Raw genomic sequence first — 17,953 nt, 5'->3', positions numbered from 1 at the left:
TAACCTAAAGAATCATACCTGATTAATAAACCCTGAATAATCATATCTGGCTGTTATAGCCTAAAAGATCATTTTGGGCTGTTATAACCTGAAAAATTGTATCCGGTTGTTATAGCCTGAAGGATTGTATTTAGCTGTTACAGCCTGTGTTCGGGTAATATAACCTAAAGTCTGTGTGCCCACTATGAGTTTTTCAAGCGTTTTTTCAGCGGAATTTCTGCAGCGAAAACGCTTAAAAAAAGCTTGGTAATAAGTGCCCTGTGGTCCCCAATGATAATCCGCATGTGCTGTGCACATGCTGCGGAAATTTCCACTGCGGATTATCATTGCGGAAAAATACGCAGCAAGTCCATTAATTTTGCGGACACGCAGCATAATTGCCGCCATTGACTTGCATTGAATAGCATAATATCCGCATGACTACATGTGCACACATGGATATTATGTGATTCTATGTGCGGATGGTACCCGGGTCTGGAGAAGAGGAGACTCTCCTCCAGACCCGGGTACCATAGAACCTGTTAAAAAAAGAATTTAAAATAAAAAATACAGATTATACTTACCTTCCGATGTCCCCCGGTGTTTTCTCCGCTCCGTCTGGTCTGTTGTATGGGTCGCGGTGGTGTGAAAGGACCTGTCATGACGTCATTTAGTCATGTGACAGGTCACGCGACCGCCGACGTCAGCGGTCGCGTGATCCGTCACATGACTAAATGACGTCATGGAAGGTCCTTTCACACCACCGTGAGCCGTACAAGAGACCAGACGGAGCGGAGAAAACACCGGGGGACATCGGAAGGTAAGTATAATCTGTATTTTTTACCATTCTTATTCTTTTTTTTTAAATATTACTTGGTCACACTATATAAATCCGTGCCGGTTGCATGGATTTATATAGTGTGACTAAGTTGTCAAGCACTTTTTTGCAAGTGATGCTAAAATCGCTTGGAAAGCGCTTGATAACCCGCAAGTAGAAATGCATGTGAAGAACGCTTCTACCTGGCAGGAAAAAAGCATGTAAAATCCGTATGCGTTTTTCCTTCCAGGGAGAAGCGGAAAAAATATGCAGCATTTCTGCATCGTGGGCGCATAGCCTAAGGATCGCTTTTGGCTAACATAATCTGAAACTCTGTATCCAGCTGCTATAGCCTCTAATATTGTATCCAGCTGTTATAACCTGAATGCTCATATATAGCTCTTACAGACCGAAGGATTGTATTTGGCTAATATAATCTGAAGGATATTATCTGGCAAATATAATAGGAATAATTGTATCTGATTGTTATAACCTGAAGGATCAAATCTGCCTAATATAATCTGATGGATCGTATCTGGATGTTATAACCTGAAGGATCATATCTGCCTAATATAATCTGATGGATCGTATCTGGATGTTATAACCTGAAGGATTAAATCTGTCTGTTATATCTCGAAGGATGGTATTCGGCTGTTATGAACTGAGTTTTATCTATCTTTCCCAATTTTGCAGCTTTCCTGATTTTAATATCACCTGTGAATATTCTTGAGAATCAGGGGGAGGCTATAGGCATGACTTATTATCTCCCCTCTGAGCTTGTACTGCAGGGAGACGCAGCCCTCCACAGACTCTTCCACCTATGAAATAGAAGACAAAAACATATGAAACGTATTCATTCAATAAGAACGGTTTCACCCACAAAGATACCGGTAATTCTGCTGCAGATCTAGCAGTTCTCTGGGAGCAGGACAGCTTCAGTCTGGGTCTCACCAATGAAAGGTTCTGGTAAAAGTCCCCTTTAAGGTGGATTCATTGCTATAACTATAACGCACCATGTTTCCTTTCAGTTGGGAATAAATAATCGACATCTGACCCTGGAAGATGGAGGTGGGGACCTTGGACAGGACGGAGGCTTCAAGTCCAGCAGGTAGGGACCATGTAAGGGAGACATCTGTCACACTGGGCTGCAGCGCGCGTCTCATCGCCCGAAGAACCTGACCGGATTAAAAAAGATAAGAATATTCTCATAGGGCCACAATACATTATACACTGTGTTCCAAATTATTATGCAAATAATATTTTCTCAGATTTTCCCAAATTACCTATATGAATTGCAGTCATTGCAATTTTCCAGTCAAATAACTATTAGAGTACAATTGAAAGGTTTTTGTACAAACTGCCTATGATAACAGTATATTTTTAAAAAAATAAAAAACTCAAACTGCACTCAAAATGCATGTTCCAAATTATTATGCACAGCAGAGTTTTCAACCTTTTCATTTTAATAAAGAACAAAAAAATGGTCATTTTTGAAATTATAAGCATTAGCAGGTTATTACAAACTGAAATCAAACCGTTTTCAACTCATAACTTTATTCTAGGTGATGTTACATTTGCACATAGGACCCCTTGTCCGAAAGGAGCTTCTGAACTCTCTCGTCCATTGAATTTGTCAGGTTTTGGATGGTTTCTGCTTCCAATTGTTTTGGATGAGGACAGAATACCCTCCCAGAGCTGTTGCTTAGATGTGAAATGCCTCCCGCCATCATAGACACTCCTTTTGATGATGCTCCAGAGGTTCTCAATGGGGTTGAGGTCAGGGGAGCATGGGGGCCACACCATAAGTTTGTCCCCTTTTATGCCCATAGCAGCCAGAGATGCAGATGTGTTATGTGCAGCATGAGACGGGGCATTATCATTCATGAAAATGATCTTGCTGCAGAATGCACGGTTCTTCTTCTTGAACCATGGAAGGAAGTGCTGTTTGAGAAACTCAACATACATTATGGAGTTCATCTTTACCCCTTCAGGGATCCTAAAAGGGCCGACAATCTCTCTCCCCATGATTCCAGCCCTAAACATTACTCCACCTCCTCCTTGTTGGCGCCCTAGCCGTGTTTGCATGGGGTGTCCATCAACCAGCCATCCTCCACTCCATCCATCTGGACCATCAAGATCATTTCATGCATTAAAAGTAAATAGGAACAGATAGTTCTGTAAAAGGGATAATTTTTCTGACATCTAGTCCAAATCCACTGCTTTCCCTCACACAGGTATAATAAAATTCTGACACCACTAGCTGGAGCTCACTGCATAGAGATTAATACAGCCACCACTAGGGGGAGCACACTGCATACATATATATACAGCCACCACTAGGGGTACCTCATTGCATACAGATTTATACAGCCAGCACTAGGGGGAGCTCACTGCATACAGATATATACAGCCACCACTAGGGGGAGCCCACTGCATACAGATATATACAGCCACCACTAGGGGGAGCTCACTGCATACAGATATATACAGACACCACTAGGGGGAGCTCACTGCATACAGATATATACAGCCACCACTAGGGGGAGCTCTGTTATGATCTGCAACAAGTACTAAGGAAAGAAGGGGAAAGCTTTCCCTACAGTAAGACTAAGCAGAATCCCTACGATGTAGCGGGCTGCCTGTTCCTTGCAAACAGACAAGCCTTAGTCCTCGGCTAGTCTGAACGAAGACCTATAGCATAAAAGAAGGGGTCCCTAAAAGAACTAAGGACTGGAACAAAAATGGGACACCTCCTGAACAGAGAAGGTTGTTGCAGAACACAAAAAGATAAACGGACAAAAAGTAACTAGAGGTTCCAGAATGACCAAGCGAACTGACAGAGACAGGCACCGAAGCACCTGGCTAGCAAAACAGTCAAACAACACTGAAGTCCAGCACATTTTGGCAGAGCAGGAATATAAAGGCAGATGGTCACGTGACCGCAAAACACAAGATGGAAAAAACAAACAGGAGGGTTCTAACAAGCTCACTGCATACAAATTTATACAGTCACCACTAAGGGGAGCTCATTGCGTACAGATTTATACAGTCACCACTAGGGGGAGCTCACGGCATACAGATTTATACAGCCACCACTAGGAGGAGCTCAATGCATTCAGATATATATAGCCACCAATATGGGGAGCTCATTGCATACAGATTTATACAGCCACCACTAGGGGGAGCTCATTGCATACAGATTTATACAGCCACCACTAGGGAGTAGTGTTGAGCCACCCCCATAGTGTTCGGGTTCGGTTCGGTTCGTCGAACACCGGGATGTTCGAGGAACTGTTCGTCAAACTGTTCGTCGAACACCTTAGAACACCGTCGAACACCGTTAAAACCAATGGCAGGCAAACAAAAACACATAGAAACACATAGAAAACACTTTCAAAGGTGTCCAAAAGCTGACAAACTGCTCAGAAGACACTCTCTTTAAAAAAGCCGGCCGGCAATTCAGCAGCGGCATACACCGGTACCCAACAATTTAGACAAGAAGGAATAGAGCATCACACATAGATTAGATAGATAGAAACATGTCAGTCACATATATAAGAAGTACAGTGACAGTGTTGGTTACTGTACTTGTCATTTAGTGTAAATGATTTATTAAAAAAAATATTAGTGTTTTCATGCACCGTCTCTTTAAAAAAGCCGGCCGGCAATTCAGCATCGGTACCCGACAATATATAACAGAAAGAATAGAGCATCACACATAGATTAGATAGATAGAAACATGTCAGTCACATATATAAGAAGTACAGTGACAGGGTTGGTTACTGTACTTGTCATTTAGTGTTAAAATAAAGGATTTATTAAAAAAAAAATTGGCGTGGGGTTCCCCCTAATTTTAGTCTCTAGCGGAGGTTAAGCAGACGGCTGGGGCAGATGTTTGAAGCCTGAAAGGGGGTAATACCCACGGAGCTTCCCAGGCTACTAATATCAGCCCCCAGCTGAATACCTAGCCTTTACTAGCTATTAAACTGGGGGACCCAAATAAAAAAAATGACGTGGGGTCCCCTCTATTTTAATAGCTAGCAAAGGCTAGGCAGACAGCTGGGGGCTGATATTAATAGCCCAGGAAGGGTGCCATGAATATTGGCCCCCTCCCAGGCTAGAAACACCAGCCATCAGCCGCCCCAGAAATGGCGCATCCATAGGATGCGCCAATTCTGGCACTTAGCCTCGCTCTTCCCACTGCCCTGTAGCGGTGGCAGTGGGGTAATAGGGCTGGGGTTGATGTCAGCTTATAATGCCAGCTGACATCAAGCCCAGGTTAGTAATGGAGAGGCGTCTATGAGACACCACCATTACTAACCCCATAGTCAAAGTTACAAAAAAACACAAACACCCAGAATAAAGTCCTTTAATTGAAATAAAGACACATTCCTTTAATGTTCTAAATTAAACCCTACTTACCGTATCGCCCATTCCAGCTGAAGCCAACGATCTCCTGCAATAAAAGTAAAATAATAAAGCAACTTCATCCTTACCTTTCCATGGTTCCCAGGACAGCTCCAGCTCTGCTACATCGAGATGACAGGCTGGGCAGCAGCAGAAAGCTGCCATCCAGCCTGTCATCCCGCAGACACTGAGAAGCGCAGGCATGCTTGCGCTCCTCAGTGTCTCGCTGTGACGGCATCCAGATGAGCCGAGTTCATGTCCAATGAACTCAGCTCACCTCATGCACATCACTGACAGCGTGGGAAAATTCTCCTGCACTCAGCGCTTCAGCGTGAGAATTTTCCCACGCTGTCAGTGACGTGCATGAGGTGAGCTCATGTCCAATGAACTCAGCTCACCTCATGTACGTCACTGACAGCGTGAGAAAATTCTCCTGCACTCAGCGCTTCAGCGTGAGAATTTTCCCACGCTGCCAGTGACGTGCATGAGGTGAGTTCATGTCCAATGTACTCAGCTCACCTCATGCACGTCACTGACAGCATGGGAAAATTCTCCTGCACTCAGCGCTTCAGCATGAGAATTTTCCCACAGTGTCAGTGACGTGCATGAGGTGAGCTCATGTCCAATGAACTCAGCTCACCTCATGTACGTCACTGACAGCGTGGGAGAATTCTCACGCTGAAGCGCTGAGTGCAGGAAAATTTTCCCACGCTGTCAGTGACGTGCATGAGGTGAGCTCATGTCCAATGAACTCAGCTCACCTCATGTACGTCACTGACAGCGTGGGAGAATTCTCATGCTGAAGCGCTGAGTGCAGGAGAATTTTCCCACGCTGTCAGTGATGTGCATGAGGTGAGCCGAGTTCATTGGACATGAACTCGGCTCATCTGGATGCCGTCACAGCGAGACACTGAGGAGCGCAAGCATGCCTGCGCTTCTCAGTGTCTGCGGGATGACAGGCTGGATGGCAGCTTTCTGCTGCGGTCCAGCCTGTCATCTCGATGTAGCAGAGCTGAAGCTGTCGTGGGAACCATGGAAAGGTAAGGATGATGTTGCTTTATTATTTTTCTTTTATTGCAGGAGATCGTTGGCTTCAGCTGGAATGGGTGTGATGGTAAGTATGGTTTAATTTAGAACAATAAAGAATTGTGTGTTTATTTCAATTAAAGGACTTTATTCTGGGTGTTGTGTTTTTTTTTAAATACTTTACTAGAAATTCATGGCGGTCATGTCTAATATTGGCATGACCCCATGAATTTCGGGCTTAGGGCCAGCTGATAATACCAAGCTGGCCCTAACCCCTATATTACCCAGTGAGCCACCGCACCAGGGCCCTGGATGAGTTGGGTACAGCGGCAGAAGATGGCGCTTCTATGAACGCGCCATTTTCCGGGGTGGCTGCGGACTGCAATTTGCAGCGGGTGGGGCTCAGAAAGCTTGGGCCTCCCTGCGCTGCAGATTCCAACCCCCAGCTGCCCAGTTGTACCTGGCTGGACACAAAAATATGGCGAAGCCCCACGTCAATTTTTTTAAATTATTTCAGGAAATTCATGAAATAATAAAAAAAAAATTGACGTTGGGCTTCGCACTATATTTCTGTCCAGCCAGGTACAGCAGGCAGGAACGGGCTTCCCCCAACCACCAGCAGCCTATTTGTACCTGGTCGGACACAACAATATAGGGAAGCCCTTTTTTTTTTAATTATTTCATGAAATAATTAAAAAAAAATTGAAGTGGGGCTTCGCACTATATTTGTGTCGCCCTATTTTTGTGTCCAGCCAGGTACAACTAGGCAGCTGGGGGCTTTCTGGGCCCCCCCCAGCTGCAAATTGCAGTCCGCAGCCACCCCGGAAAATGGCGCGTTCATAGAAGCGCCATCTTCTGGCGCTGTACCCAACTCATCCAGGGCCCTGGTTCATGTCCAATGAACTCAGCTCACTTCATGCACGTCACTGACAGCGTGGGAAAATTCTCCTGCACTCAGCGCTTCAGCGTGAGAATTTCCCCACGCTGTCAGTGACATGCATGAGGTGAGTTCATGTCCAATGATCTCAGCTCACCTCATGCACGTCACTGACAGCGTGGGAGAATTCTCACGCTGAAGCGCTGAGTGCAGGAGAATTTTCCCACGCTGTCAGTGACATGCATGAGGTGAGCGGAGTTCATTGGACATGAACTCGGCTCATCTGGATGCCGTCACAGGCAGACACTGAGGAGCGCAAGCATGCCTGCGCTTCTCAGTGTGTGCGGCATGGCAAGCTGGATGGCAGCGTTCTGCTGCGGTCCAGCCTGTCATGTGAATGTAGCAGAGCTGAAGCTGTCGTGGCAACCATGGAAAGGTAAGGATGATGTTGCTTTATTATTTTACTTTTATTGCAGGAGATCGTTGGCTTCAGCTGGAATGGGCGTGATGGTAAGTATGGTTTAATTTAGAACAATAAAGAATTGTGTGTTTATTTCAATTAAAGGACTTTATTCTGGGTGTTTGTGTTTTTTTTAACTTTGACTATGGGGTTAGTAAAGGGGGTGTCTTATAGACGCCTCTCCATTACTAACCTGGGCTTGATGTCAGCTGGCATTATAAGCTGACATCAACCCCAGCCCTATTACCCCACTGCCACCGCTACAGGGCAGTGGGAAGAGCGAGGCTAAGTGCCAGAATTGGCGCATCCTATGGATGCGCCATTTCTGGGGCGGCTGACGGCTGGTGTTTCTAGCCTGGGAGGGGGCCAATATTCATGGCACCCTTCCTGGGCTATTAATATCAGCCCCCAGCTGTCTGCCTAGCCTTTGCTAGCTATTAAAATAGGGGGGACCCCACGTCATTTTTTTTGGGGGGTCACCCATTTTAATAGCTAGTAAAGGCTAAGTATTCCGCTGGGGGCTGATATTAGCAGCCTGGGAAGCTCCGTGGGTATTACCCCCTTCCCAGGCTTCAAACATCTGCCCCAGCCGTCTGCTTAACCTCCGCTAGAGACTAAAATTAGGGGAACCCCACGCCAATTTTTTTTTTAATAAATCCTTTATTTTAACACTAAATGACAAGTACAGTAACCAACACTGTCACTGTACTTATTATATATGTGACTGACATGTTTCTATCTATCTAATCTATGTGTGATGCTCTATTCTTTCTGTTATATATTGTCGGGTACCGATGCTGAATTGCCGGCCGGCTTTTTTAAAGAGACGGTGCATGAAAACACTATTATTTTTTTTTAATAAATCCTTTACACTAAATGACAAGTACAGTAAGCAACACTGTCACTGTACTTCATATATATGTGAATGACATGTTTCTATCTATCTAATCTATGTGTGATGCTCTATTCTTTCGGTTCTAAGTTGTCGGGTACCAGTGTATGCCGCTGCTGAATTGCCGGCTTTCCATGTTTCACTGTTGGCACTGTTCCCATCGATTTGGGCAATCACTGTAATGCCACAACCACCATGGCTGTGGCATTACAGTGAGTGGCAGACAATCCCTGCATGATTGGTGCTCTAAATAGCGTCAGACATGCAGGACACGCTTTTGGTGCATGAACAGTTATCGAACATAACCTCGAACAGCCGAATTTTTTGCAAATCGTTCGGGTTCGTCGAACAACTCGAACACCGCCCAAAACAGCTCGAACTTGAGATTGGCGAACAGTTCTAGTCGAACACCGCTCATCTCTACTAGGGAGAGCTCATTGCATACAGATTTATACAGCCACCACTAGGGGGAGCTCATTGCATACAGATTTATACAGCCACCACTAGGGAGAGCTCATTGCATACAGATTTATACAGCCACCACTAGGGAGAGCTCATTGCATACAGATTTATACAGCCACCACTAGGGAGAGCTCATTGCATACAGATTTATACAGCCACCAGTAGGGGGAGCTCACTGCATACAGATTATACAATGCCCACTAGAGGGAGCTCCTTGTATACAGATTTATACAGCCACCACTAGGGAGAGCTCACTGCATACAGATTTATATAGATACCACTAGCAGGAGATCACTGCACAAAAATGTAAACAGCCACCACTAGGGGGAGCTCACTGGATACAGATATATACAACTTACTATAACACATCTGTTTGCAAGAGCTCCTGAGCTTCCCCTAGTGTAGGCTGATCCAGGTCTTCATCAGGTACTTCAACAACATGATGGGGATCGGATGATCATATAATGGTCACTTCCAGCATCATGCCCTGTGATAACCCTGCTTTCTAGACCCCTGTAGATGTAAAATGGGCATTAGTGAGTCTATGTGTGCTTATGTTAATGTTGTGAACATATGGACACAAAAGCCTGAACTTATTCTAATACAAAGTCTATGAATCAATGATTACCGATCATTACCGATAATTGTGAGAGCTTTTCTTAACTTCCTTAATCACTTCCTTTGTGTGCCCAACTTCTCCATCTGTGAAAATAAAGACCTACAAAGGGAAGAGGTAAGTGAAGTCAGCATTTCACAATCCACAATGGTTTTACCCTGCTTTCCCCAAAACCACAAAAACTAAAGAAACTAAATTAACTTTCAATTTCAATTTTCATAAACACAAATAAAAACTCTTGTGTTTACTGAAGGTTTTTCATGAACATCATGATATAGAGCCTTAAAGGCCTTAAAAGGGGTTCTCCCAGAATGTGATTGTGACGATACAGCTTAAATTTTTTATCAGCCAGATGTTTAGATTTGTTAATCCAAGAGTAATACACTATTGTGTTTCTGTTGACTTGTGAATGTCTGTGTATTTCTATGGCACAAGAAGGACATACGATTATTTGTACAACCCTGATTCAGGGGCGGACATATCGCCCGTGCAACTGCACCAGGGCCCAATGGATCAGGGGGGCCCTTGCCGGGCAGCTAATATTGAGGGCAATCTGGCCTGCTTCTTGGAGCCCGAAGCTCCGGGGGGCCCATGGCCAGATTGCCCTCTCATGTGCGGCAGGCAGGGAGCGATCCCTCCAGCTCACCTGCTGTCAGGAGAAAATGGCAGCGGAGCTGGAGGGATCCGTCCTCTGCTTCCTGCCCGGCGCTTCCTCCCTGACACACGCAGCTTGATAACATCATCATGCAGCGCGCGCCTCGGTCAGGGAGAAAGTTGCCGCCAACGAGGATGCTGCAGGGGAACGAGCTGAGAGGTAAGTTGTTTTTTCCTTTTTTTTTTTACTGAAAAGCTGGGGAGAGGAACAGGAGAATGAGGTGAGGTAGGGAAGAGCAATGATAGCGATGGGAAGAGCAATGATGGGGATGGTGGTGATGGGGAGAGCAATGATGGGGATGATGGCGATGGGGAGAGCAATGATGGGGAGAGGAATGATGGGGCTGGGGAGAGCAATGATGGGGGTGGGGAGAGCAATGATGGGGTGGGGAGAGCAATGATGAGGATGATGGGGATGGGGAGAGCACTGATGAGGTTGGGGAGAGCAATGATGGTGATGTTGGGGATGGGGAGAGCAATGATGGGGATGGTGAGAGCAATGATGAGGATGATGGGTCTGGGGAGAGCAATGATAGGGGTGTGGAAGAGAGAGCAATGATGGGGGTGCTGGGAGAGGGCAATGATGGGGGTGCTGGGAAAGAGCAATGATGGGGGTGCTGGGAGAGAGCAATGATGGGGGTGCTGGGAGGAAGCAATGATGGGGGTGCTGGGAGAGAGCAATGATGGATGTGCTGCGACAGAGCAATGATGGATGTGCTGGGACAGAGCAATGATGGATGTGCTGGGACAGAGCAATGATGGAGATGCTGGAAGAGACCAATGATGGAGATGCTGGGAGAGCAATGATGAAGATGCTGGGAGAGAGCAATGATGGGGGTGCTGGGAGAGAGCAATGATGGATGTGCTGGGACGGAGCAATGATGGATGTGCTGGGACAGAGCAATGATGGAGGTGCTGAGAGAGAGCAATGATGGAGGTGCTGAGAGAGAGCAATGATGGAGATGCTGGAAGAGAGCAATGATGGAGATGCTGGGAGAGAGCAGTGATGAAGATGCTGGGAGAGAGCAATGATGGGGGTTGCTGGGAGAGAGCAATGATGGGGGTTGCTGGGAGAGAGCAATGACGGGGGTTGCTGGGAGAGAGCAATGACGGGGGTTGCTGGGAGAGAGCAATGACGGGGGTGCTGGGAGAGAGCAATGACGGGGGTGCTGGGAGAGAGCAATGACGGGGGTGCTGGGAGAGAGCAATGACGGGGTGCTTGGAGAGAGCAATGACGGGGGTGCTGGGAGAGAGCAATGACGGGGGTGCTGGGAGAGAGCAATGATGGGGGTGCTGGGAGAGAGCAATGATGGCGCTTTCACTTTGCTTGTACTGTAAAGCCTTGTATATTTTCTGTGTGCACATAGCCTTACAGTTAATTGAGAAGAGTCGCAGAGACTGAATAATTTATATTATTGGCCGGTGGAGATTATAGTTAATGGGGGGGCACGGTGCTGCTTATCACTTTATATTTTGATTACTAAGTGGCTAATAGTATATTAATGGGGGGGGGGGAAGTACATATCTGTAGTGAGGGGCGCAGTGTGGGGGAGACACATGTATATATACAATATATGTGACCTTGTTATTTTTAAGACTGCACTGATCATCGTGACAAGACGAGACGTGGCTGGGAGATGTCGACACGAAGGTCTGACCAGATGGAGAAGAAAAAGTCTCTGATCAGATGAGACGTCAGCGGTAAGAGCCTGGATGTAAATATTATTCTGTATCTGCACTGTGTGACTTGGAGTGATAATGTTATCTGTAAAATCCCATAGGCTGCATTCTCATATTTGTGTGAAATGTCCATGTGCTGCCAGATTTTTTTTATCGGATGGCCACATGGATATGATGTTTGGGGCTGCCAGGAGGCAACATCCCATCGCCTGGAACCCATGGAGACATTCGGAGAACCCAGATTGGGACCCGTCGGTCATCTAGCCCCATGGAAACTCTCAGAGAGGCCAGGGTGGGACTCTCGGGTCTCCTGGCCTTATACCTCGATGGACTGCTATCTTCCTAAGCTTGCTGCTACCTTCTTTCTGTGGGGGACTGCCAAAACCAGGGGAGGAGTCCTGAGGAGATAATTTGCATATTCCCACTGCATTTTGGGGTAAGTGAAGAGTCTCCGCGAGCTCAAAGAACACTGGATTTTGGCTGTTGGAGCTGAAAAGAGGACATCGGTAAACCAGGGGAGGAGTCCTGAGGAGATAATTTGCATATTCCCACTGCATTTTGGGGTAAGTGAAGAGTCTCCGCGAGCTCAAAGAACACTGGATTTTGGCTGTTGGAGCTGAAAAGAGGACATCGGTAAACCAGGGGAGGAGTCCAGAGGAGATAATTTGCATATTCCCACTGCATTTTGGGGTAAGTGAAGAGTCTCCGCGAGCTCAAAGAACACTGGATTTTGGCTGTTGGAGCTGAAAAGAGGACATCGGTAAACCGCGCGCCTACCGTCGCGCGCATTTTGAAGCTTTTTTTTTAAGCTTTTTTCACTGTTTTCAGAACATTAACAATAAGAACATGGAAGAGTCCAGGAGCCATTTGGTGAGCTGCATATCCTGCTACATGTTCACAGACTTGCCAGTGGAAAAGCCAAACTTCACATGCCAGAAATGCAAGCTTGTGTCCCTGTTGGAGGAAAAGTTGCGAAATCTAGAAGAGAGGTTAACTACCTTGAAAATCATTAAGGAAGGTGAAGAGTTCTTAGACAGAGCAGAATTATCTCTTCATGATTCAGAAAGAGAAGAAATTCGAACTGCACCTGACGAAACAGAGGAATGGAAGCATGTGACCCACAGAAGCAGGAGGATCGAGAGGCAGTCAGCACCCATACTGCTCAGGAACCAGTACCAGGCTCTCACGCAGGAGAACCATGAAGAAATACAGCAAAATAAGACTTTGCCAGCAATGAATAACCTTGTAAGCCCTCAGAATCCTCCTGGATGGAGAAAGAAGAATGTTGTGAAGAAAAAACGGAGAGTGGCGGTCATGGGGGATTCCCTGTTAAGAGGAACAGAGGCCGCTATCTGCAGACCAGACATAACCTCAAGAGAAATGTGCTGTCTTCCAGGAGCAAAAATTAAAGATGTGTCTGACAGGATATCAAGACTCTTCAGACCTACAGATCACTACCCATTCCTGCTAATACATGTGGGGACAAATGACACCGCAAGAAAGGACCTGGAAACCATCTGCAGTGACTTTGAAGACTTAGGCAAGAAAGTGAAAGAATTGGGAGCGCAGGTGGTCTTCTCATCCATCCTCCCAGTGGATGGCCATGGAACAATGAGGTGGAATAAGATTCTACAGGTGAACAACTGGCTACGTCGATGGTGCCGTCAACAAGGATTTGGATTTCTGGATCACGGAATGAATTACCTATACGATGGACTACTTGCTAGAGATGGGGTGCACCTTACGAAGACTGGAAAATATGTATTTGGAAGTCGCCTTGCTACACTCATCAGAAGAGCTTTAAACTAGAACAATGTGGGAAGGGAAGCAAAAGGCCAGACAAAGCCATACAGCTGACAAATACTATTGAGATCTCTGCTACTGGAAGTGGAAAGGAAGAACAAAGACAAAACAATTTAAATAATAAAAATATGGGAGGAAGAGAAACCAATCACAAACTAAAATGTTTTTATACAAATGCACAAAGCATGGGCAACAAACAAGGAGAATTGGAACTACTAATGCAGGAAAAGGAATATGATGTCATTGGAAACACTGAAACTTGGTGGGACGATACACATGATTGGAATAAAAGGCTAAAAGGATACAACTTATTTGCAAGAAACAGACTTGATAAACGAGGAGGAGGTGTTGCATTGTATGTTAGAAAAGCGTATATCTGCACAGAGATTGAAGCTTCAGAGACTGGGAGTTCTGTGGAAACTGTTTGGGTAAGAATACAAGGAGAGAACAACGGAAAGGACACCATTGTAGGCATTTACTACAGGCCACCTGGGCAATCTGAAGATATGGATGAACTCTTTATGTATCAAATGACCAAGTTCTCCAAAAAATACGACGTAGTGGTCATGGGAGATTTCAACTATCCAGACATTTGTTGGGAATCTCTCTCAAGTAAAACTAACAGGTCAAGCAAATTCTTATCCTCTCTTGCTGACAACTTTATCTTCCAAAAGGTAGGGGAGAAAACAAGGGGATCTGCTACTTTGGATCTAATCCTTATAAACAGGGAGGAAATGGTTGAGGAGGTAAAGGTGGCTGGGACCCTAGGAGGCAGCGATCATGCTATTATAGAATTTTGGATAACTAGAGGAGGAAGACATGTGAAGACTCAAACTTCAAGGTTAGATTTTAGAAAGGCAGATTTTAAGAGACTCAGAAAGAGAATAGGAGGGATCCAATGGCTGGATGTCCTTAAGGACAAAAATGTCCAGGAAGGATGGGAAATTTTTAAAAATTAGATTCTCAAAGCACAATCGTTAACAATCCCGAAAAGTAGGAAGAATGGGAAGCATTTAAGGAAACCAGGATGGATGAACACAGAACTTAAACACATGCTAAAAAGAAAGAAAGAAATGTTTATTAAATGGAAAGAGGGAGGCATATCTAAAGAAGATTATAATGCAGTCTGCAGATCCTGCAGGGCACGTATCAGGTTAGCTAAAGCTGACAATGAATTAAGGCTTGCAAGAGATGTCAAAAGCAATAAAAAAGGATTTTGGGGGTATGTCAAAAGTAAAAGAAAAGTCAAAGATGCTATAGGATTTTTACAGGATGAAAATGGAGAAATGGTAAGAGAGGATGTTGAGAAGGCCGAACTTTTTAATTCCTATTTTGCATCTGTTTTCTCTCAGAAAGAAAATGTAACATCAACTGATCTTCACTGTCCTTTTAAAGGAATAGAGGAATCCAAGTTATCTGTAAACAGAAAGATTGTGAGGGAATATTTAGCTAACATAAATGAGTTCAAGTCTCCAGGTCCAGATGAATTACACCCCAGAGTACTGAAGGAGATCGTAGAAGAAATTTTAGAACCACTCTCCATAATCTTTGAAAATTGTTGGAGAACAGGAGAAGTCCCAGAAGACTGGAGAAGAGCAAATGTTGTTCCTATCTTCAAAAAGGGGAAGAAGGTGGACCCAGGGAACTATAGGCCGGTGAGTCTGACTTCTATACCAGGAAAGATCTTTGAACAAATTATTAAACAACATGTATGTACGTACATGGATAAGAATGAAGTGATTAACCAGAGTCAGCATGGGTTTGTAACTAACAAGTCATGTCAGACTAACTTAATTTCCTTCTATGACAGAATCACTGACTGGGTGGATCAGGGAAATGCTGTAGATATAGTATATCTTGACTTCAGCAAAGCATTTGACAAAGTATCTCACACCATCCTTATTGAAAAAATGACCAAGTATGCAATGGACCAGGCAACTGTTAGGTGGATTCATAACTGGCTTAGTGATCGGACTCAAAGGGTGGTTGTAAATGGCTTCACATCCAGCTGGATGAATGTCTCAAGTGGGGTACCACAGGGCTCCGTCCTGGGACCTGTATTGTTCAACATCTTTATCAATGATTTAGATGAAGGAATTGAGGGTAAACTGATTAAATTTGCTGATGACACAAAGCTAGGAGGGATAGCTAATACTAGAGAAGAGAGAGAGAGGATTCAAAAAGACCTAAATAAACTGGAGCAGTGGGCAGCAACCAACAGAATGGTTTTTAACAGGGAAAAATGCAAAGTACTACATCTGGGCAATAAAAATGAAAAAAGCATATACAGAATGGGAGGAATAGAGCTAAGCAACAGTACATGTGAAAAAGACTTAGGTATACTAATAGATCATAGACTGAACATGAGTCAACAGTGTGATGCAGCAGCAAAAAAGGCAAATACAATTCTGGGATGTATTAACAGAAGCATACAGTCTAGATCAAGTGAAGTCATTATCGGTCTTTACTCCTCTTTGGTCAGACCTCATCTGGAATACTGTGTACAGTTTTGGGCACCACATTTTAAAAAAGACATAGACAAACTGGAGCAAGTTCAGAGAAGAGCGACCAGAATGGTGACTGGTCTGCAAACCATGTCCTATGAGGAACGGTTGCAGGATTTGGGAATGTTTAGCTTACAAAAAAGAAGACTGAGAGGAGACTTAATAGCTGTCTACAAATATGTCAAGGGCTGTCACATTGTATAAGGATCATCTTTATTCTCATTTGCACAAGGAAAGACTAGAAGCAATGGGATGAAACTAAATGGGAGGAGACACAGATTAGATATTAGAAAAAACTTTTTGACAGTTAGGGTGATTAATGAGTGGAACAGGCTGCCACGAGAGGTGGTGAGTTCCCCTTCAATGGACGTCTTCAAACAGAGGCTGGACAGACATCTGTCTGAGATGATCTAGTGAATCCTGCTTTGAGCAGGGGATTGGACCAGATGACCCAGGAGGTCCCATCCAACTCTACCATTCTATGATTCTATGATTCTATGAAGTAGTTGGCCCTGGAAGTCCGAAAGCCACAACTGTTCTATCCCAGGCGGGCCAGCGGAAGGGTGAGACTGTGTAATGTTTTATTATCTTGGGTATTTGCTGGGACTGTTCTATGTGTTTATTGTCCGCTTTGTGGTTCAATAAAGTATTGCCATACTGTTTTACCCTCACCCTGTGTTGTCTGAGTAGTGTTACGCCCACGGAAGACCCCGGGTCTTCACAGTGATCAAAATGGCCGTCGTCACATGTTTCAAGCTGCAGTCCTCCTTCTGTACTAAGTCAGTCTCCATGTCCTACTGTAAACCTGTCAGACTGACTCAGCAGAATGGGCTTATGAATAAGCATGGAGGAGGACTGAAGCTGGAGAAAAAAGCACATTCTGTTCAATCAGCTGAGTGAGCAGATCAGTTATCTTTATTCATGGTGCTGCTCCTCTGACAGTCGAGACAGTCTCGAGCAGTCCTTCATCAGACTTCAATCCATCCTGACACGTGACTAGGACAAGTTGCAGCTTGAAATATGTGAAGGTGGCCATATTGATCACATTCTTGGAAAACCTCTTGTGCATTGCTGGAGCGAAGTTCTGTCTGGATGTGTGTTAGAGCTGCCATCCAGCTTCAACGGCTGGGATTGCAGATGACTCTGATCCTGGCTGTTAAACCTCATATGAAACAATTAATAGCGACCACAGCTATCAGGTCAGACAGACGAGGGTCTCACTCAATAACCACACCAATGCTTTCACGACCCACTCACAGGAAACTATTAAGTTGCTATTGTCTTTGGGGGCATAAATAAGCCACAAAGATCTGCAAGATCTGAGAACTTGTTAGGTCCTAAACTATGTAATTGGTATAACCACAACTGTTGCAACCCATACTATCCATTTACCATGTCATATATAACACAGTAAAAACAACTGCAAGAATTTGTTTTTTTTTACACTTCCTTCCCAAAAAAAGGAATAAAAGGTTATTAAGTTACATGTACCATTTAATGGTACCAATGAAAAATTACAACTTAGACCACAAAATAAAGGCCCTGATACAGATCCATCAATAGAAGAAAAAGAAACTTACAGCTCCTGGAATAAACACACAAAAAAAAACAATATGGTGTTCTTGCTGTGGAAAAGTAGTAAAACAGAAAAAAAATTATATCTATATATCTATCTCATATATATAAATCTAGATAGATAGATAGATAGATATAGATATATATATATACTGTATATATGTATAAACTTTGCATCTCCATAATCTTACTCACCTGCAG

At 44.5% G+C, this 17,953-nt stretch overlaps 1 protein-coding gene across 1 annotated transcript in view; it reads right to left on the bottom strand.

Annotated features, from left to right (window-relative positions):
• Nucleotides 1-9,554: 9,554 nt before the first annotated feature.
• The window catches only part of LOC141271163 (von Willebrand factor A domain-containing protein 5A-like), a 52,043-nt gene continuing 43,644 nt past the window's right edge, over nucleotides 9,555-17,953 (bottom strand). Inside the window, 1 exon segment of the mRNA XM_073681298.1 lies at nucleotides 9,555-9,638. Within this exon segment, the coding sequence (XP_073537399.1) occupies nucleotides 9,555-9,638 (84 nt within the window).

Source organism: Phyllobates terribilis, unplaced genomic scaffold (assembly GCF_046119375.1).
Source record: "Phyllobates terribilis strain yellow unplaced genomic scaffold, ASM4611937v1 Scaffold_1__5_contigs__length_1240528914, whole genome shotgun sequence".
NCBI classification, from domain to species: Eukaryota; Metazoa; Chordata; class Amphibia; order Anura; family Dendrobatidae; genus Phyllobates; species Phyllobates terribilis.
The sequence above is the reverse complement of the archived record's forward strand: the minus strand, read 5'-3'. Positions and strand labels throughout refer to the sequence as shown.